This window comes from Macaca fascicularis, chromosome 11 (genome assembly GCF_037993035.2).
Source record: "Macaca fascicularis isolate 582-1 chromosome 11, T2T-MFA8v1.1".
In the NCBI taxonomy this organism is placed as follows: domain Eukaryota; kingdom Metazoa; phylum Chordata; class Mammalia; order Primates; family Cercopithecidae; genus Macaca; species Macaca fascicularis.
In genome coordinates, this window is record NC_088385.1 from 37,111,416 (window position 1) to 37,131,509 (window position 20,094).

The 20,094-nt window shown below is 35.9% G+C and overlaps 1 protein-coding gene across 13 annotated transcripts in view; it reads right to left on the reverse strand.

Annotated features, from left to right (window-relative positions):
- Positions 1-20,094, reverse strand: part of CPNE8 (copine 8) — a 240,112-nt gene that overhangs the window by 61,979 nt on the left and 158,039 nt on the right. For all 13 annotated transcript variants that reach the window (XR_012419728.1, XM_074005902.1, XM_074005898.1 and 10 more), the window contains 3 exons: positions 18,286-18,361; positions 11,931-11,984; positions 10,843-10,904 (listed from right to left, as the gene is read on the reverse strand). Coding sequence is in view for 12 of the 13 variants with exons in the window: in XM_074005902.1 (XP_073862003.1) it covers positions 10,843-10,904; positions 11,931-11,984; positions 18,286-18,361 (192 nt within the window). In the remaining variant the exon portion in view is untranslated. The remainder of the gene's footprint in view (positions 1-10,842; positions 10,905-11,930; positions 11,985-18,285; positions 18,362-20,094) is intronic.

The window sequence follows — 20,094 nt, forward strand, 5'->3', positions numbered from 1 at the left end:
CAAGATTTAGATTTAGGGTTGAGTTTGGGTTGGAGTGAACAGGGCTGTCTGGACTGAAAGAAGTATCCTGGGGTTATCCTCAAACAGAAATGAACTGTAAGAAAGTGATTTTCATTGGCTTTGTAAATTCGAATACATACTTTTTTCTTCATGTCTCTCATAACTAGGGCAATTACTACAACAATATGATGAGCTTAGACATATTAGAACTTTGAGATTTTCCATAAAATTAATAGCTAGCATTTAGTGTTAACTATATGAAATTTAGTTAACCCTCACAGCCATTCTATGAAATAGGCATTGTTATTTATATTCCTGTTTCACAGAAATGAAAACAGGTTATGCTAGCAAGAGGCAGATCCAGGATCTGAACTGTACAATTAATGCCAGAACCCAAATTCTTTGCCACTACTATACAATGCCTCAATTATCTGCAACCACTTCTTTGCAACTGGGCTGACTTTTTCCCAAACATTTATTCCTTACTGAATTTCTTTCCTAGAAGTTCCTGTCCACTTACTCTCTTTCCTATTACCTTCTCTCATACTCCCTTTCTCTTAAGATATGAAAAAAACAAGCAGTTTGTGCTTTTAATCTTGATTTTGCCTTTCCTCCAAGTAACTACAATGAAGATATAGAGTTCAGCTGAGACAAATTCTAGTAGAGGCAATACAAAAGCATGTTTTCTTATTCCAGAAAGCCTGGTCCATCTGTTTTATCTGATCATTGCTGTATGACTCGTGGAGAGAGTAAGATCGCAAATTGATAAGGTCTGAGAGAGACAGATGTGAGGGTTTGTATTCCAGTTTGTCACACTCTGTATTTAAAGTTATATTTTTTCATTATGTTTTAATTTTGCTAAGAAATTTGGAAGAAAAAAAGGGTAGAAAATCATGCTCCAAATGGTTAATTAGTCCATACTTACTCAATGGCCACTCTGTGTTCAGACCTACAAAAATATTTTAAAACTATGTCTCTTTGAACAAACAAATCATACAAATAAACAATTAAAATGATACCCAGGAAAATTAGTATAAGCTCACCTGGACTGGCTGGATTAGAGTTTGGCCTTTCTTCAAAGGAAAAAAATGACAGTCTGTAGACCTCCAAGTTTCTAACACACTCAATTTTCTGATAAAAGCATAGACCAAGATTTCATGTTACATGAAATTCTAGTGGCTTAGCAGGGACTCAGTGTGCAACGAAGTTTGTGATCTGTTTTCCCCCTTCATCTGCCAATCAAAGAGATGTGGGAAACTTTGTAGATATTTGTTTCTGAGTTAAGGTGATGGGGAAGTGAAGTGTCATAACACTTGAGAGACATAGAGGACTAAAAGGCAAAAGAAGCAAATTGAAATTTATAATTCTGTCTTCAGATACTTAGTGTGAGCTGCTGAGAATATGGAAGTATGTATTCTACAAGTCTGTAAAAGTGAATATACCCATTTCACAAATAATAATAACTGAAATAATAATGATGCTACCTAAGAAATTATCTTAGATTTCTTAACAGTATGTAATTTGAAAGAAATCTGACATTGTCCTTATTAATGATAATTGAAGTATTCAATGTCAAAGGTTAGAGATTACTAAATAAACATTTTAGGTAGACAATTGTATTCAAATTTTAATATCTAAAACTATTTTTAATAAATAAAGAGGAATAAAATAACTACAGGATAAAAGTACAGAGTATGATTAAAAATGACGACACCAAGGTCAATAATCCAGAAGAGACCATCAGTGTTTATTATGTTATAACAAAGCCCCTTCATGAATATTATTCTTCTGTTTAGAAAATAAAACTTTTTACTATTTCAAATCATAGAATGTATCTCATACTCCAGAAAAAAACATGGCACTGCTTATAAAAAAAAAAAATCTAAAAATTAGATTTGTATTTCAGAGAATATTTGAATAAAAATTGGATTTTGGTTGATTTAGAATGCATCTCTCTCATCTGCTCACTGTGTACCTGAATCCATAAATCTGTCTACTGCAGCTAAACACACTATTTTAGGGATTGAGACAATGAATGAAAAGTAACAAACTAACAACCTGGTTTCACAAACAATCAAGCTTGTATTTTCATGTAAATACCTACATCAATAATAACTAAACTAATGGAAGTGTATAATATTGAATACTAAGAACCAGGCCTAAAAAGAAGTTCCTTTGAAGGAAAAGATATTAAAAGGCTATGAAAACAATTTTGTTTAGTAGTTAAATGTGTTTTTTCTTAACTCTGCATAATTTCTAATTGGATTCATGAGTAAAAAACCAACTTAACATTTTTATAATTTTCGATTCCCTTATTTTTTTGTGAGAAGAAACAAGAAGAGATAAAATTTTAAACTGCAATTCATTAAGTTCTTTCTGTGAGTTTAATTGCAATGTTTGACTCTCAGCACAATTGCTAAACAGTTCACAACAGCTGCCTGTTTCACACTCTTTCTGTATCCCCATGCTCCCTTGCATCTGGTCTAAGAGAAATATTGTATAAAATTAATGTAGAGGACAAAATAAATTCAGGAAAACTCAACTAAGTATTTGGATTAATCAGAGCTAGCTATAAAATCAATATAATTGTTGTTAATGATATCTTACATCATAATGTTTCACCCTTTTGATGACTTCAAATTTTGCTTGTCAATTCAGATTCAACATGAGCATAACCCGACAGTGGAAAGGTTATGGTAATTAGGCCCCTAAATTGATGCAAGGATAGTTTAACATACATAAGTCAATAAGTGTGATACATCACATAAACAGAATTTATAAAAACATATGATCATCTCAATAGATGCAGAAAAGGCATTTAATGAAATCCAGCATTCCTTTATGATAAAAATCCCTCAACAAAATAAGCATGCCAAGGACTTACCTCAAAGTAATAAAAGTCGTATATGACAAGCCCACAGCCAAAACCATACTGAATAGGGAAAAGTTGAAAGCATCCCCCTGAGAACTGGATCAAGACAATAATGCCCACTTTCACCACTTCTATTCAACATAGTATTAGAAGTCCTATCCAGCGCAATCAGACAAAAGAAAGAAATAAAGTGCATCCAAATTGGAAAAGAGGAAGTCAAACTGTTGCTGTTTGCCACTGATATGACTGCATCTCTAGAAATCCCTAAAAACTCATCTACAAAGCTCCTAGATCTGATAAATGAATTCAGTAAAGTCTCGGGTTACAAAATCAATGTATACAACTCAGTAGCACTGCTATACACCAACAATGACAAACTGAGAATCAAATCAAGAACTCAATCCCTTTTACAACAGCTGCAAAAAAGAAATAAAATAAAATACCTAGGAATATACTTAAGCAAGGAAGTAAAGGATCTCTACAAGAAAAACTACAAAACACTGCTGAAAGAAATAATAGATGACACAAATAAATGGAAACACATCCCATGCTCATGGATGGAAGGAATCAATATTGTGAAATGACCATACTGCCCAAAGCAATCTACAGACTCAAATGCAATTCCCTTCAATACCAGCATCATTCTTGACAGAATGAGTTAAAACAATCCTAAAAATCATATGGAACGAAAGAACTCACTCACATAGTTAAATAAACACTAAGCAGAAAGAACAAATCTGAAGGCATCACATCACCTGACTTCAAATTATACTACGAGGCTATAGTTACTAAAACAGTATGGTACTGGTAAAAAGTAGGCACATAGATCAAGGACTAGAATAGAGAACCCAGGTGTAAAGTCAGATCCAACTAACTGATCTTCAACAAAGTACACAAAAATAAAAACTTGGAAAAGAACACCCTATTAAATAAATGATACTGGGAAAATTGGCAAGCCACATGTAGAAGAATGGAACTGAATCTCCATTTCTCACCTAATACAAAAATCAACTCAAGATGGATCAAAGACTTAAATTAAAGACCTGAACCGTAAGAATTCTAGAAGATAACATCAGAAAAACACTCTGGACATTGGCTTAGGCAAAGAATTCATAACTAAGAACCCAAAACCAAATGCAACAAAAACAAAAGTAAACAAATCAGACCTAATTAAACAAAAAGCTTCTGTACTGCCAAAGAAATAATCAGCAGAGTAAACAGACAACCCACCCAGTGGGAGAAAATATATGCAAATGATGAAATCTGACAAAGGACTAGTGTCCAGAATCTATGAGGAATGCAAACCAATCAGCAAGAAAAAAACAATGACCCCATCAAAAAATGAGGAAAGGACATGAATAGACTGTTCTCAAAAGAAGATATCCAAACAGTCAACAAATGTATGAAAAAATGCTCAACATCACTAATTATCAGAGAAATGCAAATTAAAACCACAATGAGATACCACCGTATTCTAGCAAGAATAGTCATAATTAAAAAGTCAAAAAACAATAGATGTTAGCATGGATGTGGTGAAAAGGGAACACTTTTGTACTGCTGGTGGGAAAGCAAATTAGTACAACCACTATGGAAAACAGTACGGAGATTCCTTAAAGAACTAAAAGTAGAACCACCATTTCATTCAGCAATCCCACTACTGGGTATCTACAAAGAAGAAAAGAAGTCATTATATGAAAAAAACACTTGCACATACATGTTGATAGCAGCACAATTTGCAATTACAAATATATGGAACCAACCTATGTGCCCATTGACCAACAAGTAAACAAAGAAAGTGTGATATATATATATATATATATATATATATATATATATACACACACACCATGGAATACTACTTAGTTATTAAAAGGAACAAAATAATGTATTTTGCAGCAAATTGGGTGCAGGTGGAGATCATTCTAAGTAAAGTAACTCAGGAATGGAAAACCAACTATCCTATGTTCTCACTTACATGCAGAAGCCAAGCTATGAGAACGCAAAGGCATAAGAGTGATACAATGGACTTTGGGGATTTGAGGGGTGAATGTTGGGAGGGAGGTGAGGGATTACAGACTACGTATTGGGTGCACTAAAATCTCAAAAATCACCACTAAAGAACTTAACCATATAACCAAAATCCACCTGTACCCCCCCAAAATTATAAAGAAATAAGCCTTGAAGCCAGAAAAAAAAAAAAGGTCCCTGAATTGATGATGCCACCTTAAGTTAGCAACAAAACCATCCACAAATGCAGTAATCAGTGCTCTTATCTTGGTATTTTAAGTTAAAAGTGAGGAATTACTATGATTCATTATAAAAAACAAATTAAATTCAGCAATTTGTTCCAATTACCTTGATATATCACACTTATTATGTATTATGGAAGAGCATCTTTTTTTAAAAAAAGCTAACCTTGATAATTCCACAGATCTTCAAATGTACTAATAAATATGCCCTCCAATATATTAATTTGGGTGGTTTGGTTGATGATAGCCCAAAGTGTTTGTTTATTTTATTCTTTTGCAATGTCATCAGAGGGCATAAAGGCCAGATGAGCTAACTTAGGAAGAGTCTCCCCTGAGGCATGCTGAAGAGGAGCGGGATCAAAGACCAAGGTGCAGATGTTTAGCTGACTTGTTAAAAAAGGAATGTAGCTCTAAGGAATGTAGCTCCAAGCTATCTTCCTGTGTTTTTTCTTCCTTTGAAAATACACAGTCCTTTATGGTGGAAGTGGGGGAAGAAGGAGCAGAAGACAAAAAATTCTTAAAGGTCTGTTTCCAAAGACACAGCTGGTTTGACATGAGCTTTTACAGAAAACATGAAAATAGCTGATAAAAAGGTTTTACAGATGAAAACTGACAAGGACTTATATCTATTAAATTAATGAAAATGAAAAAGGAGGGGCGCTATTCAGAAAAGGTAAGGATATGGTAAACATCCTGCATAGATTTGGGGAGTATAAATTCTTAGAGTCTTTTAGCAATACGATTTAGAAATATCTAACAAATTGTGAAAAACATATATCATTAAATTCAATAACATTATTTCTAGGAAGGAACTCTACAGATATGCTAGCATATCTATACACAAGTGCACTAATGAAGTGCATAAAATGCCAAGTACCATGTATATATGTTGCAGCTTTGTTTATAATAAAATATGTATGTCACTAAAGCATGTATTAACAGGAAATTTTTAAATTAAACGATGTACAATCATATAATGGAAAACTGTTTACAAAAAGGTAGTAATGACATACTAGCATATACACACAATACATTTAATAATCAAAACATACAATGCAGTGTATTGTACATAGTGTGATCCCATGATTATAAAAAATAGTAATAGCAGATGTTAGCTATTATCATACACAAATTACACCCGAGAGTAAGTCGATAGGTTAGAGTAAGCCTTCTGTCAAAATGCAAACAATGATTTCAGAGTGAAGAAAAAATAAATAAGATGTCATTAAGGTCATGGAAGAGCTGGAAGATAGAATTGAATTATATCCTTTTACAAACGAACTTCAGAATATCCAATTCATGTGAACTACAGGAAATTAAAGTGTAGATATTTTAAATGATTTGCCTGTCACTGTATAACACAAGGGTGTCATGACCAAGCTAGATCTCTTTACCATAAAAGTCAAATTTTATATTTGTGCCCAATTTGGCTGGGTGTGGTGGCTCATGCCTATAATTCCAGCACTTTGGGAGGCTGAGGAGGGCAGATCACTTGAGGCCAGGAGTTCAAGACCAGCATGGCCAACATAACGAAACCCCTCTCTACTAAAAATGCAAAAATTAGTTGGGCGTGGTGGCACAAGTCTGTAATCCCAGCTAGCTACTCGGGAGGCTGAGGCACGAGGACTGCTTGAATCCAGGAAGCAGAGGTTGCAGTGTTGCCAGCCTGGGTGACAGAGTTAAGACTGTCTCGGGAAAAAAAAAAAAAAAAAAAGAGGAAAGCAATTGTGCCAATTGCTTTTAAGAAGTCCTTCAGGGCAAAGATATATAAATACATTTAAAGATACATAATACGATGATTATTATTGCTTGTTGATTTGGATTTCACTATTCAAAAGAATAAGTTAATACCTCTGTATTTTACTTATAAACATTATATATTATAGTGAATAATAGTTAAATGTATAACTGTAATACATTTTAAGGATATTACATACATTTATAATATGTGTTTGTATAAAAACAATGGAATCTATGCAAATAATATTTTTTCATGTCCTTTTCAAATAACACAGTTTTATAGAAATTATCTTAGGTCTAGTTAGATTAATTATGTAGTGAAACTTAAACTATATTTCCCCAGGCCCCATTTGTAAATCAGAACTTGGTTCTTGTAAAAGCCTCAAGAAGCCAGGATGGGAGCAAACTGTACCCCGTTAGTTGGGGCTCCACTTATAGAATAACTAGCATTTCTTCCTGCACAGGCAGTGCTGTAAGTAGGAAGCGTGTAGCTAAGAAAAAGAATCCTAAGGTTTGTAAGCAACAGAAAAATATGACAGCGTGATGAAGACTGCCATTGCTCTAGGTACTGTAGAAACCCATTTGCTCTGATTAGCCCTAAGAATTTTCAACAGGAGTTTGAGAACAAACAGTAAAAGTGATTTATTGGTACCAGATTCTGAAATGTTTTATACTGATAGACTCACACCCAAATATTGCTAGATTTGCACTGCTGACCAAACGTACTGGATATCTGTTATATATACACATACATACTCTTCACATGATCACAAAGCAAAACAAAGAAAACAAGACAAAAACTGAAAGAAATTTATAACATTTCAATACCACAAATCAGTATTTCTATATATAAAATATAACCAGATATATCAAGTAATATTTTTTTAAGTTGTAAAGAAGGTGCTAAGGGAAGTCCATTTACTTACCTCATTTCTTTATCAACTATTGATGGCAGCAGCTGCTCAAGGCAGCCTTATGCTGCCAGTATGCTGGCTGCAGCAAGGAGGTGTAGCCAGGGCTGCATGCGCCAGGGAGCGTGCGGCAGCTGGGGACAAGTGGGATCTCCACCTTTTCTGAGTAGGGGCAGGAGCACCAGTGGGGAAACTGTAGCCGTCCAAGCCATGGCTACAGACCCGGGACTCCCAGGCCACTTCTGCTCCATGAAGCAGGCAGGAGCCGCCCCCTCCCATTTCCCCACACAGCTGCAGTTGCCCAAACCGCAGCTGCAAACTCAGGCATCCCTGTACCCTTGGGGACCCAGGAAGGGCCCCTGCCCTCCCTCACGGGCTGAGAAGTGCCTCCTCCCACTGCCTGGCTTCTCCCTGCTGTTCGCTTCCGCTCTAATCTTGGAGCAAAGTCAGGGCTGAGCCCAGGTGCCAAGAAGAGCAGCAGCAGGAGGCAGACAGATTCCTGGGCCGAGGGGATGGATGCTACCTGCTCTAGGGCCTCCTTTCTGCTGAGCACTTCAGAGACCTGCAGGTACATCAGGACTGTCAGCTGCAGAAGGGAGCAACCCACTCTAGGGCCTTCTCTCTGCTCGGAGCTGGGGAGATGATGAGAGGGCCTGCCTGCAGAGAAGAGCAACCCATTCCAAGGCCTCCTATCCATTGAGAGCTGGGCAGATGATAGGACAACCTGCCTGAAGAGAGGAGCTTCCCACTCCAGGGTCCTAGCTCTGCTAGGAGCTAAATAGTAGGAATGGCCTGGCTGCGAAAAGGAGCTACCCCCTGTGGGTCTCCTGTGAGCTGTTCTATTGCTCAATAAAACTCCTCTTCATCTCAGCTCACCCTTCACTTCTCTGCATATCTCATTCTTCCTGGTCGCAAGAGAAGAACGTAGGACCTGCCAAACAGCGGAGCTAAATGAACTACAACACAAACAGCGTTGAAACATACCCACTGCTCACCATGTTGCAGGCATAGAGAAGGATAGAATAGCTGTGGCCCCTGGGGGATCCCAGACCTGGGAGCTCCCTCAGCCAAGGCTGTGACTTCCTTTTTGGGGTCCTGCAGTGCCTACCATCTTCAAGCTTTCCAGGTACCACCAGGGAAGCTGCTTGTGGTGCGTCTGGTCCAGCCACAGCCTCACAGAGAGCTGGCACCTGTGCCAGCACCCGTAGGTGCCCGCCCTGCTGCAGCAGCCAGCATGCCAGACTGCACAGTGGCTAGATCCCATGCTCACACACCCCTCGCCACTCCATGCCTGATACACCCTTGGCAGGCATGAGACCCAGGCTGGTAGTGTGAGAAAAGTGCAGCCTGCTAGGCCAAGTGGATGGAACGAGCCCAGCAGGCCTGAGCAAACTCAGGAAAAGGCACCGCCAGCCAGAGGTTTCATGCCAGAAAAAGCAACACCCCAAAGATCCTGTAACACTATTACCTACTACTACTAAGGAGTTTTTACAGGAATATATTTTTATGACAAATTCAACATCATATTTTTCTATCTTCTAAAAATAAAAATAGGCACAGACATTGGAATACTAAGAGTTGGCAAACTTTTTCTTCTACTTTGTACTTTATTGAAACAACCATTGTTGCTTCTCAGTCTGTGCAGCCAACTTTGCATTTTGGATGCCTGCATATAGCAAAGAGTACTCATTTAAGTAGGTACTTTGTTTGTTTGTTTGCTTTGTATCCTTAACTAAGAGCAACAAGAGGCAAGCTCTCAGGGTTTTGTGAAGCTATCTTTGTTCCCTTGGTACCCCCATTCCTTCATCTCCTTTTTCAACCTGAGGACATTCTATCAGTGAGTCTTCATGGGGCGGGGGGCAGTTGCTGAATCATAATTAGAAAGAGGTTTATATGAGTGATATTCATCATGAAGTTACTAAACACATTCAAATTTGCTTTGCTCCACTTTTGCATATTGAAAATACAAGGTGAAGGAAAATAGAATATGTAGACATTTTATACTGCAAGACAATGAATGCTTGTTTTAAATCTCTGGGGATGATATGGTCTGACTCTGCATCCCCACCCAAATCTCATCTCAAATTGTAATCCCCACAATCCCCATGTGTCAAGAAAGGGATCTGGTGGGAGGTGATTGGATCATGGGGGCAGTTTCCCCCATGCTGTTCTCATGATAGTGAGTGAGTTCACATGAGATCTGATGGTTTTAGAAGTGTCTGACAGGTCCTCCTTCACATGCGCTCTCTCGCCTACTGCCATGTAAGACATGCCTTGCTTCCCCTGTACCACCGGTCATCCGCCATGATTATAAGTCTCCTGATGCCTCCCCAGACATGTGGCACTGTGAGTCAATTAAACCTCTTTCCTTTATAAATTACCCAGTTTGGGGTAGTTTCTTTATAGCAGTGTGAGAACAGACTAATACAGGGGATGCTTGGTCAGGTTAAGAAAAGGAAGAAATAGGTTAAAATGAGAAGCAAAACTGAAAATACTTCCCTGTTTACGAGGGTATAAGAACTAACAGTACATTACCAACACAGGATCTGTCTGGGTTTTGAAAAGTTTCAAAAATGGTTACAACTATTTTTTTTCCTGAAATGTATTCCTGTCTGAGAGCTGTAGGACTGAATAAATGACTACACCATCCATTTCTGCATTCTGATTTTATGACAAGGCACATTCCTTTAATATTCTTAACCTAGTATATATATTTAAATCAGGTCCTGAAGCTTTACACCTATATTACAAATAATGAATAGTGCATGTACAATGTCCTATGTGTTAAGCAAACAAAAACATCCTATGAAAGTGCACATAATAGCCATTATTTACAACTATTAATCATACAATATTTTCTCTTGGTTAAAGAAAAGTTACAATTTGCCCCAAAAGTAACAGCTCTAGGTATGTACATTTTTTACTTTATATCTGAAACAGAATTATAATAGGCTTGCCATCAAAATATAATAAAGGTGATCATTTCGGTGCCAGGTACCTCGTGGTAGCACTTGTTATACAAATTTTACGGAATGCCTAAGCAACAAAACAATTCCAGAAAATGACTTACCCTCCCTTAATGTAGTCAAGGAATGAAACTTCTGTTTCTACCAAGAAAGAGAGTAAAGTTACCTGAAAAAGAAAAAGACAGAATTACCTTCTAGTTGTTTGTGACCCCAAATAGACTTTTCTAACTATTAGAGAGAAAATCATATTTCTTTGCATTTTGAAAATCACTAAAGACATTATTTTTTATTAACATCTGCTAGGACTGATTGTTCTTACATTTAAAATTATCTGAAGGAAAGGGACCAAAAAAATTAACCAATGTCTTTCTATGACCAGTTTACTTCCGTTGAAGAACAGCATGAAAATTATCTACAAGGACATTGTGTTACTTCCCATTTTAGATAAAAGGAAAGATGAAAAGGAGTTGGAAAATGGTTAAAACCAAAAAACCAAAATCAGTGAACAAAGCCTTCAAGAGGAAATGTGTGTTTTCAGTCATGGTTTTGTAATGAGCTCATCTAATATTTTAACTGTCTTGCTTTATAGAGATCTTTCAAAGAAAACTGAGAGAAAACTTAGATTTTGCTTCTCCCCAAAAAAGTTAATCTTAAGAAAAAAAAAAAACTGCAGTATTTTTTTCTTAAAATAGGTTGACACCGATTTTTTATAATTTTTGACACATCTTTGCATCTTCTATACTGATTTAGTACATCATTCCCACAGAGTTGTTAATTTTAAAGACAACTTTTTTGAATGAGCACATACACATCCCACAAAATGAGTCACAGTTAAGTTTAGCCTGTAAAGAGTATAGCATTTCTTACTACCACTTGTGTTTTTTATGTCTGCCTGATTCATTACACTCGGATTCCACTGAACGAAGAGTTCATAACAAAACTTCAGCGTCTCTCAGAGGCCTTGCAGCCCCTAGGATTATCTGCAAGAAGCCAAGTCAATACCTTCTATAAGGTATTCTTCATTACAATCAGTCCCCTGGGAAGCTGATTTTTCTATTGTGTTCACTCATATTAAAACCCTGAGTGAAACACAGCTCAGTTTAATTGCTTCCAGTAGGATTAAAGATGCCATCTCCATATATGCTTATTCATTTATTTTAATCTTTAATAAATAACATAAAATTTGACTTACTGTTCCAGAATTACTATATTTTTTCTTTTTTCCTTTCTTTTTGGGATTCACCACCTAAAAAGCAGATAAAACAATTAAAATGTGTTACGGTTTATATTGAATTTTTATATTGAAGTTTTACAAATGTGTAGTTTAACCTGCTGCCTTCACTTCTTATGCATGTATGCATTTACAAATGCTTTCAGCACGACTTTGGACGATCATTCAGCAAAAACTTCCCTACAAAAGTTAATACTGACTATCTTAAAAAATGTTTTGTCTGTAATATTCTTCTCATCTGTACATATTGATTACCCATAACTATAGTCACGTTCTTGATATGATAGAGGCTTTTAACATCTAATGTCCTAACTAATTATTGCTTTATAGAAAAATGATGGGTTGTTAAAGTATATTCAAGTGACATAACTTTAAAAATTAAATACACTAACATAGCAAATCATCCAATGTGTGAATATTTAAAGGATCTATTAACTTAACTATTTCTTTATAATGATGGTAATTTCCACCAGTTACCCATGCTACATAATAATTGGTAAAGGTCTGGTTTGTAGACATAAGATTGGCTTTTTGACTATTTGATCCATGAGTAAATAAGGTTGTACTTCTATACTTCATAAGACATTAGGGATATAGGGAATATTACGATAAATAAGACCTGCCAATCTAATAGGATAAATGTAATACATAATTGCCTGAAGAGAGACTTCTTCAAATCATCTCAATCCAAAATATGGAGAAAGCATTTGACAGGGAAAAGAAGATGAAATAGTTTATGAATAAGTATTATTTGAACCATAATTTATTAATTTAAACTAGGGCTTCAATAAAAAAAAAAATACACCATTCTAGAAAGAAAAACAGGCAACTGATCCAGGTTGGCTGGGGCAGAGAACCCACACAACCAGATGAGAAGTGAATCTGAAAAAATAAGCTGAGGCCATGTTAAGGAGATCCTTAATCCTAGGCCAGGGAGTTTGGATGTTATTTAGTTGATGTTTAAACAGGAGAATGATATAATAGGTCTACAGCAGCAGTCCCCAACATTTTTGGCACCAGGGACTGGTTTCATGGAAGAGAGTTTTCCCATGGATGGGGGTGGGGAGGATGGTTTCGGGATGATAACTGTTCTACCTCAGATCATCAGCCATTAGATTCTTATAAGGAGAACACAGGAGGCAAAGCTCAGGTGATAATGCTCCCTTGCTTTTGGCTCACCTCCTGCTGTGTGGCCCAATTCCTAAAAGTCCACAGGCCTGTACTAGTCAGCATTCTGAGGGTTGGGGACCCTTGGTCTACAGGATAGAGTTGTAAGGTGAGAAAATGAAGGCAACAGTTAGGGTCTTATTTTAAATTTTCTATGCAAGAAGTATTGAATCATTAAATAAGGAAGCCCCATTGAAAACGGCTCGCAAAAAAAAAAAAAAAAAAAAAAAAAAACAAACAAACTAAGAAAACAGAATAAAGTACATTTTTCAGATTTAAGTAGAAAATCTAAAGGAGAAATTGGTCATTCATTCATTCCATGTATTATTTACTGTGTATTTCAGAAAGCCCTAACTGAACACATTCTACAGGAAAACATGCAACAGTAAGGATATTGAGCATCACTGGCAAGATCACACATTTTTCAGATGATTCAATGGTTATAGTATTAAATATGGAGCAGGTTGTTTGGAGGAGAAAGGTAATGTTTGATCTCGAGGTTTGAAGAATTCCTCAATTCTTCCAGATAATTTGAGGAACACAGCACTCTGAACAATATATAGGAAATCAGTGAATAAAATTAATTCAATCAAAAGTTTAAAAATAAAAAGTTCAGCAATACATTTTTCTTGAAAAACTGTATTTCAGTATTTTTCTTCCTAAAAATCATTCTTCTGGCATTATGCCTTTGGTTTAGAAGAGTTTTTTCCTAAATTTTAGGAGTAACTTTTTAGTAGAATTTCATAAGCATTTTTCAGTTCATATGAGTCTTTTTGCTGTCAGCACATCATAATATACTATTGTCATAGAAAAATTACCTTATGACTTGGTTTTAAATTACATAATTAAATTTAATTGCATAAAGATGTTTTCATTTAATCATATAGGGCCATTTCAATCGCCAATAATACATCTGATATAACAATAATAAAGTTATATAATATAAACATAGTAGCATTTGTCACTTCTAAAACTAAATAATGAACTAGGGAAGTTACTTTAGAATGATGGAGTAGGCTCTCTGAAAAGTTGCTCATCCATAAAGACAATGAGAACACTAGCAAAAATTGTCAAAATCAAATTTTTTCATGAATCTGGAAATTAATCAAAGGCTTGCAACAATCAGTGATCACTCAATCAAGAAAAAGAGTAAATCTCACTATGTCATTTTAACCTGCTTTACTCTAAACCTACTTTTCCCAGCTCTGTATGTAGTCTAAAAGCCACTGGAGGGGACGGAATGGATATGAAGTTCTTCAAAAAGTGTTTGAGGTAACGAATATGATAATTACCCTGATTTGATCATTACACAATGTATATATGTACTGAAACACCACACTGTACACCATTAACATTGATAATTAATATGTGTCAATTAAAAACAAAACTTTAAAAAAAGTGTCTTTTCTAGAGAATTGTCATTAACTGACTTATATGGAAGCTTTCTGGAAAAGCTCCATTCATAGGGCTTGGGCTTGTGGTTATCTGACTTAACTCAAAGCCTGCTCAGAGGGACATGCCCTATCTCCAGGACATTTGTTGAAAGCAGACAGTGGCAGGTGTTTAACAATAGCATATCTGCTGGAGGTGATGATATAATCTGGGGCAAGTAAGAGGCTAACTCAAAAACCAAAAAGGAAGATCGAGGGAATGAGATGTTTAGAGGGGGCTTTTAAAATCTCTGGTATATTGCTGGAAATCTAGAAGCCTATGCCCTTTGAAGGGGTGTACACATGCCCAGGAAAGATCTAGGGAATTCTTTTCTCCGTTCAACCACAAATCTCTGCTCAAACAACAAGTGAAAGCTAAGGCAGGATTTTACCTCGTTGGAGCATATAAGGAATGTCCAAATGTACACAAATCTCTGTCAAAACATCTGCTGTCCACAGAGCTAACCAAGCAAAGACTTCAGTAGCCCACACAACAAAGAATAATTTTATACAATTAGTCCATGAAAATCACTAAACAAAGAGCAAAAAACACAAACCTTGGAGAAGGTAGAGAATCTGATTCCCAATGTGCTGCATTATATTATTTAAAGTTTCCAGCATTCAACAACAACAAAAATAAGATATGCAAAGAAACAGGAAAGTATGGCCCATACTTTTCTATTCATAGAAGAAAGAAGTTGACAGAAATTCTCCCTGGGGACGTGCAGATATGGGATTCATTAAACAAAATCTTTAGCTCAGCTATTATAAATATATTGAAAGAAGGAAATCAAGTCTGAAGGATTAAAGTATGAAACAATTCCTTACCCAATAGAAAATATCAAAAATGGATCAAAATTATATAAAAAGGAACCAAGTAAGAATTCTCAACTTGTAAAGTACAACTGAAACAAAAAATTCACCAGAAGAGTTTGACGGAACATTTGAGCTGGTAGAATAAATAATCAGTTGTGGGGAAAAGAAAGAGAGAACAGACTGTTACTGTGTCTATGTAGAAAGAGGTAGACATAAGAGACTCCATTTTGTTCTGTACTAAGAAAAATTCTTCTGCCTTGAGATGCTGTTAATCTGTAACCCTACCCCCAACTCTGTCTTTGCAGAGACATGTACTGTGGTGACTCAAGGTTTAGTGGATTTTGGGCTGTGCAGGGTGTGCTTTGTTAAACAAGTGCCTGAAGGCAGTATGCTTGTTAAAAGTCATTACCATTCTCTTAATCTCAAGTACCCAGGGACACATACAATGCGGAAGGTCGCAGGGACCTCTGCCTAGGAAAGCTAGGTATTGTCCAAGGTTTTTCCCCATGTGATAGTCTGAAATATGGCCTCCTGGGAAGGGAAAGACCTGATTGTCCCCCAGTCAACACCCGTAAAGGGTCTGTGCTGAGGAGGATTAGTAACAGAGGAAAGAAGGCCTCTTGGCAGTTGAGATAGAGAAAGGCATCTGTCTCTTGCCCATCCCTGGGCAATGGAATGTCTTGGTGTAAAACCCGATTGTAGGTTCTATTTACTGAGACATGAGAAAACCGCCTTAGGGCTGGAGGTGGGACATGCTAGCAGTAATGCTGCTCTTTATGCACTGAAAGTGTTTATGGAGATGTTTGCATATGCACATCAAGGCACAGCACTTTTCCTTAAACTTATTCATGTCACAGAGATCTTTATTCATATGTCTTTCTGCTGACCTTTTCCCTACTATGACCCTATTGTCCTGCCACTTCCCCTTTTTCTTTTCAATGGTAAAGATAATGATCAATAAATACTGAGGGAACTCAGAGACCCGGGCCAGCATGGGTCATCTGTATGCTGGGTGCTGGTCCCCTGGGGCCACTTTTTCTTTCTCTATACTTTGTCTCTGTGCCTCATTTCTTTTCTCAAGTCTCTCGTTCCACCTGATGAGAGACGCCCATAGGTGTGGAGGGGCAGGCCACCCCTTCAATCAGTAATTTTACAGATATGTCAATTGAGATTTTGTTTCCAAAACAAAAAAAAAGGACAAAAACCAAAACAACAAAAAGGAAAAAAACAGAGGCCAAGAGAGCCATGCGACACCATTAAGCATAACAAGGTAAGTAGAATGGTAGTACCAAAAAGAGAGAGGAGAAAGAGAAAGTGGCAGAAATAATTATTTGAAGAACTAATGGCTGAAAAATTTTTTGGTTACTTGATAAACCTGAATCCCTTGCACAAGTATAGATAATAAAGTTTGTAACGTATTGGACCAAAGATTGTCCACTGAACTCCTAAAATTACTTGTACATAATTCATAATGGTCTCCTAGATTTTCTTCAGACTGATGTCTTCTTTTGAAAATATGTATAATAAAAAAAATTTATATTTGAAGTCATGGCCTTACAGGGTATTTAAGAACACATAAACATTATTAAGCTTCTTTGTCATCTCATGAGATGTGGCACCAGTCTTGTCATTTAGCAAGCTTTATTGGACAAGAGAGTCTGGGGACTGACTGAAACCAATGATGAGAAAATGCTATAAAAGCTAGAGAAACTAAAAGTGGTTAATTGCTGGAGTATTATATGCTGACCAGCAGCAGATGATGCCTAAGTACAAGGAGAACTAGTGTGCACGTGTGTTCTTCCTCAGCCTTGATGTTAGGCAGACAAAATAGGTATTTACATAATTACGAGCAGTCTTACATGACTTATTTCCTGTTTAGAGCCTAAATATCATTTCCTTGAAAGACCCACATAGACTAATGTATTACTTTATCTTTGTCTCTGACTGAGAAATTTTTTTGAGAGCTGAGTTTGGCCCCTCTGTAATAATCTCATAGAGCACTAAGTATACTACTATATAGAGCACATATCAATCTATACAAAACATATTTTATATCTGCCTCTCCCATTAGACACTGAAATTTATACTCACCTTTGTATCCCCAGCGCCAAACATAGAACATAAAATGTAGAAACTACTTAATAAAATTGTTTCAGGGAAGGCTGGAATAAAGTGGTAGAAGGAGATTTCTCCACTCTCTACTTAACAGAGGCCAATTTTAGCATCAACCTGGCAGGGAAGTATTACCACTGTTGATTAAATACTGAGATATTCTCCTTTGGTATCCACCTATATTAAATTTTAAAGTTATAGGAAATGTACAGATACCATAGCTCAAGGAACAACAGTGCTGGAACATACTATATGCTCAACACATATTTGGTGATTAACTGGCACGGTGGTTTCAGGCAGAAATAACTACAATGTCTCTGCTTTAACAACCTGAATTTCTTTAATGCCTGCATATTACCTTGTCATTCCCTTCAGTCTCCACCTAAACGGTAGTGAAGGTGCTCAGATATATATGCAGACCACAGCTCATTTTATAATGCCACACTGACAACTAAAATGCCTAATCTTCTTCTTTATTAGGAAGGGATGGAAGAGGAGGTTGATAAAAAGGCAAAACATAAAGGCTGAAGCTTAAGAAACAATAAACTCATATCTATATTTTTAAAAGTAAAATGCTTTATACACAAGAATTAAAAAACAAAAACATTTAAATGTGACTTGAAGAAGTATTATTATTGAATCTAAAAATGTCTGCTCAACAACTTCAAAGATTCTTACATACATTGATACTTAGTTAACCTTTGGCAGTTACGCTTTGCAGAATCCATACTTTCAAAGCATAGACTTATTTATTCTAGAGAAAAACAATGGTAAAATAAAATGGCTCTTACCTCATATACGTTGAATTGTGACTGCCCTCTAGAAAGTTCCCTATAGCTTGTTGTAAATTCTCCAATGAAATCATGACTAAAATTAAAGGAAAAAGGTACATAAGCTTTCATATATTTGTCAATTGTATTTTAAAGGTTTTAGAAAGGTTTAATCATTATGAAAAAAATGCTTGATATTATTATGAATATAACTTAATAATTTATAAAATATTTAAAAAGACTAACACATAACTACATTCTTCCCTAATCCAAAATTATGTATACTGGACAATTATATTTTATTAATATCCAAATGTTTAATTTATTCCACTAATATTAACATTTCAAACAGGTATACTAGTTTTAATAACTCATATCTCAAAACTGTTAAATCACCTGTTATTCAAATGATTAATTAGGATGAAAGTTAGAGACTACACTAATAAATTTATTATTGTCCATATCTATGGATATATATTTTTTAAATATAATGATTTAAAAATCTTCAAACTTTCCTAGGGCCATAGTGTAATAGGATGCTATTTTAAAAAGGTATAACATATTAACATGTATAACAGTCACTTGACTTTTTTTCTACAATAATAGTTAATAAATATTTTATCAATAACAACATGTTAATTCAGAATTTCTTCACTTTAAGTAATCATCACTATGTCCTCAGGTACCTTCTCAGTTTAGGGGAGGAGGGGTAAGGATTGAGTAAACATGTATTAGTTCTCACTAAAAAGCTTTTATCAACTGAGTTTGACCTGTGCAACTACAAAAAACATGCTAAATATTCAGTGGTTTAGAGCAGACTCATATTCTACTCCTCTGAGTTAATTTAATGGCCAGTGCTAAGTTGAACACACACTGCTGAGAAATAAGTGCAAAATGCTGGTATTCAGTGCAATGGTGAAATGTAGTATGTTAGAAGAAGATACAGACTGTAGGAGCTAAAGCAGTATAACAAACAGAGAAACATGATGAAAAATACTTTGATAATAAATCACAACCAGTAATTTCCTTGTGATTCAATAATACTGTTTTGCTATTTCCTGTTAATGTAATCACAACTAAAATAATTATTCTACGTTATAAGTCCCAAGCTCTCTGACTGCATTTACAAAATAAAGTTTACTCCAGTGCCATTTATCTGGCTGGTGTCTGTTTACATCTCTATATTTTTCCATACATTTTATTACATGTATGTGTTATTTAAAGTCTGAGGGAATGAATTAAAGAGGTATTTTGAGGAAAGTGATTACTACTATAGCTAGTAATTTGGCTCTTAGTCCTTGAGTAACGTGATTAAACTGTTGAATAAAATCTGTTCATTAGGATCATTTCTATGCTTGTATTTTTGGGGAATACAGTATTCCTAAATAGTGGGAAAACGGTATTATGCATAGTCACATTTATACCTGAAACCTGTAGGGCAGTCTACAAACTTATCCATCCTCCTCTACTTTTGGGGTATTACTCCCCTATATCACTTATCTTTTACTGTACAGTTCAGCTATGATATCCATCAAGAAGCCTTTTCTGCTTCATTCTTTTTTGCTCTCAAAAACATAAAACAAGCAAACAACCAGTATCTCTCATCACAGCTCCTATATTGTATTAAACCCATCTATTCATGTGCTTCCTCTCTTCACCTATGTTTTGAAGGCAAGAAAGGTATTAACTTCATCTCAGGATTCCCAGCATCCCCCTCCGTACCTGCTACACAATGGGTGCAGCTGAGTTTTGCAAACACACTTAGGGCAATAGCACAGTCATGCCGTGATTTTACCTTGCCAGTGATATTAACAAATTTGCCTCACATCA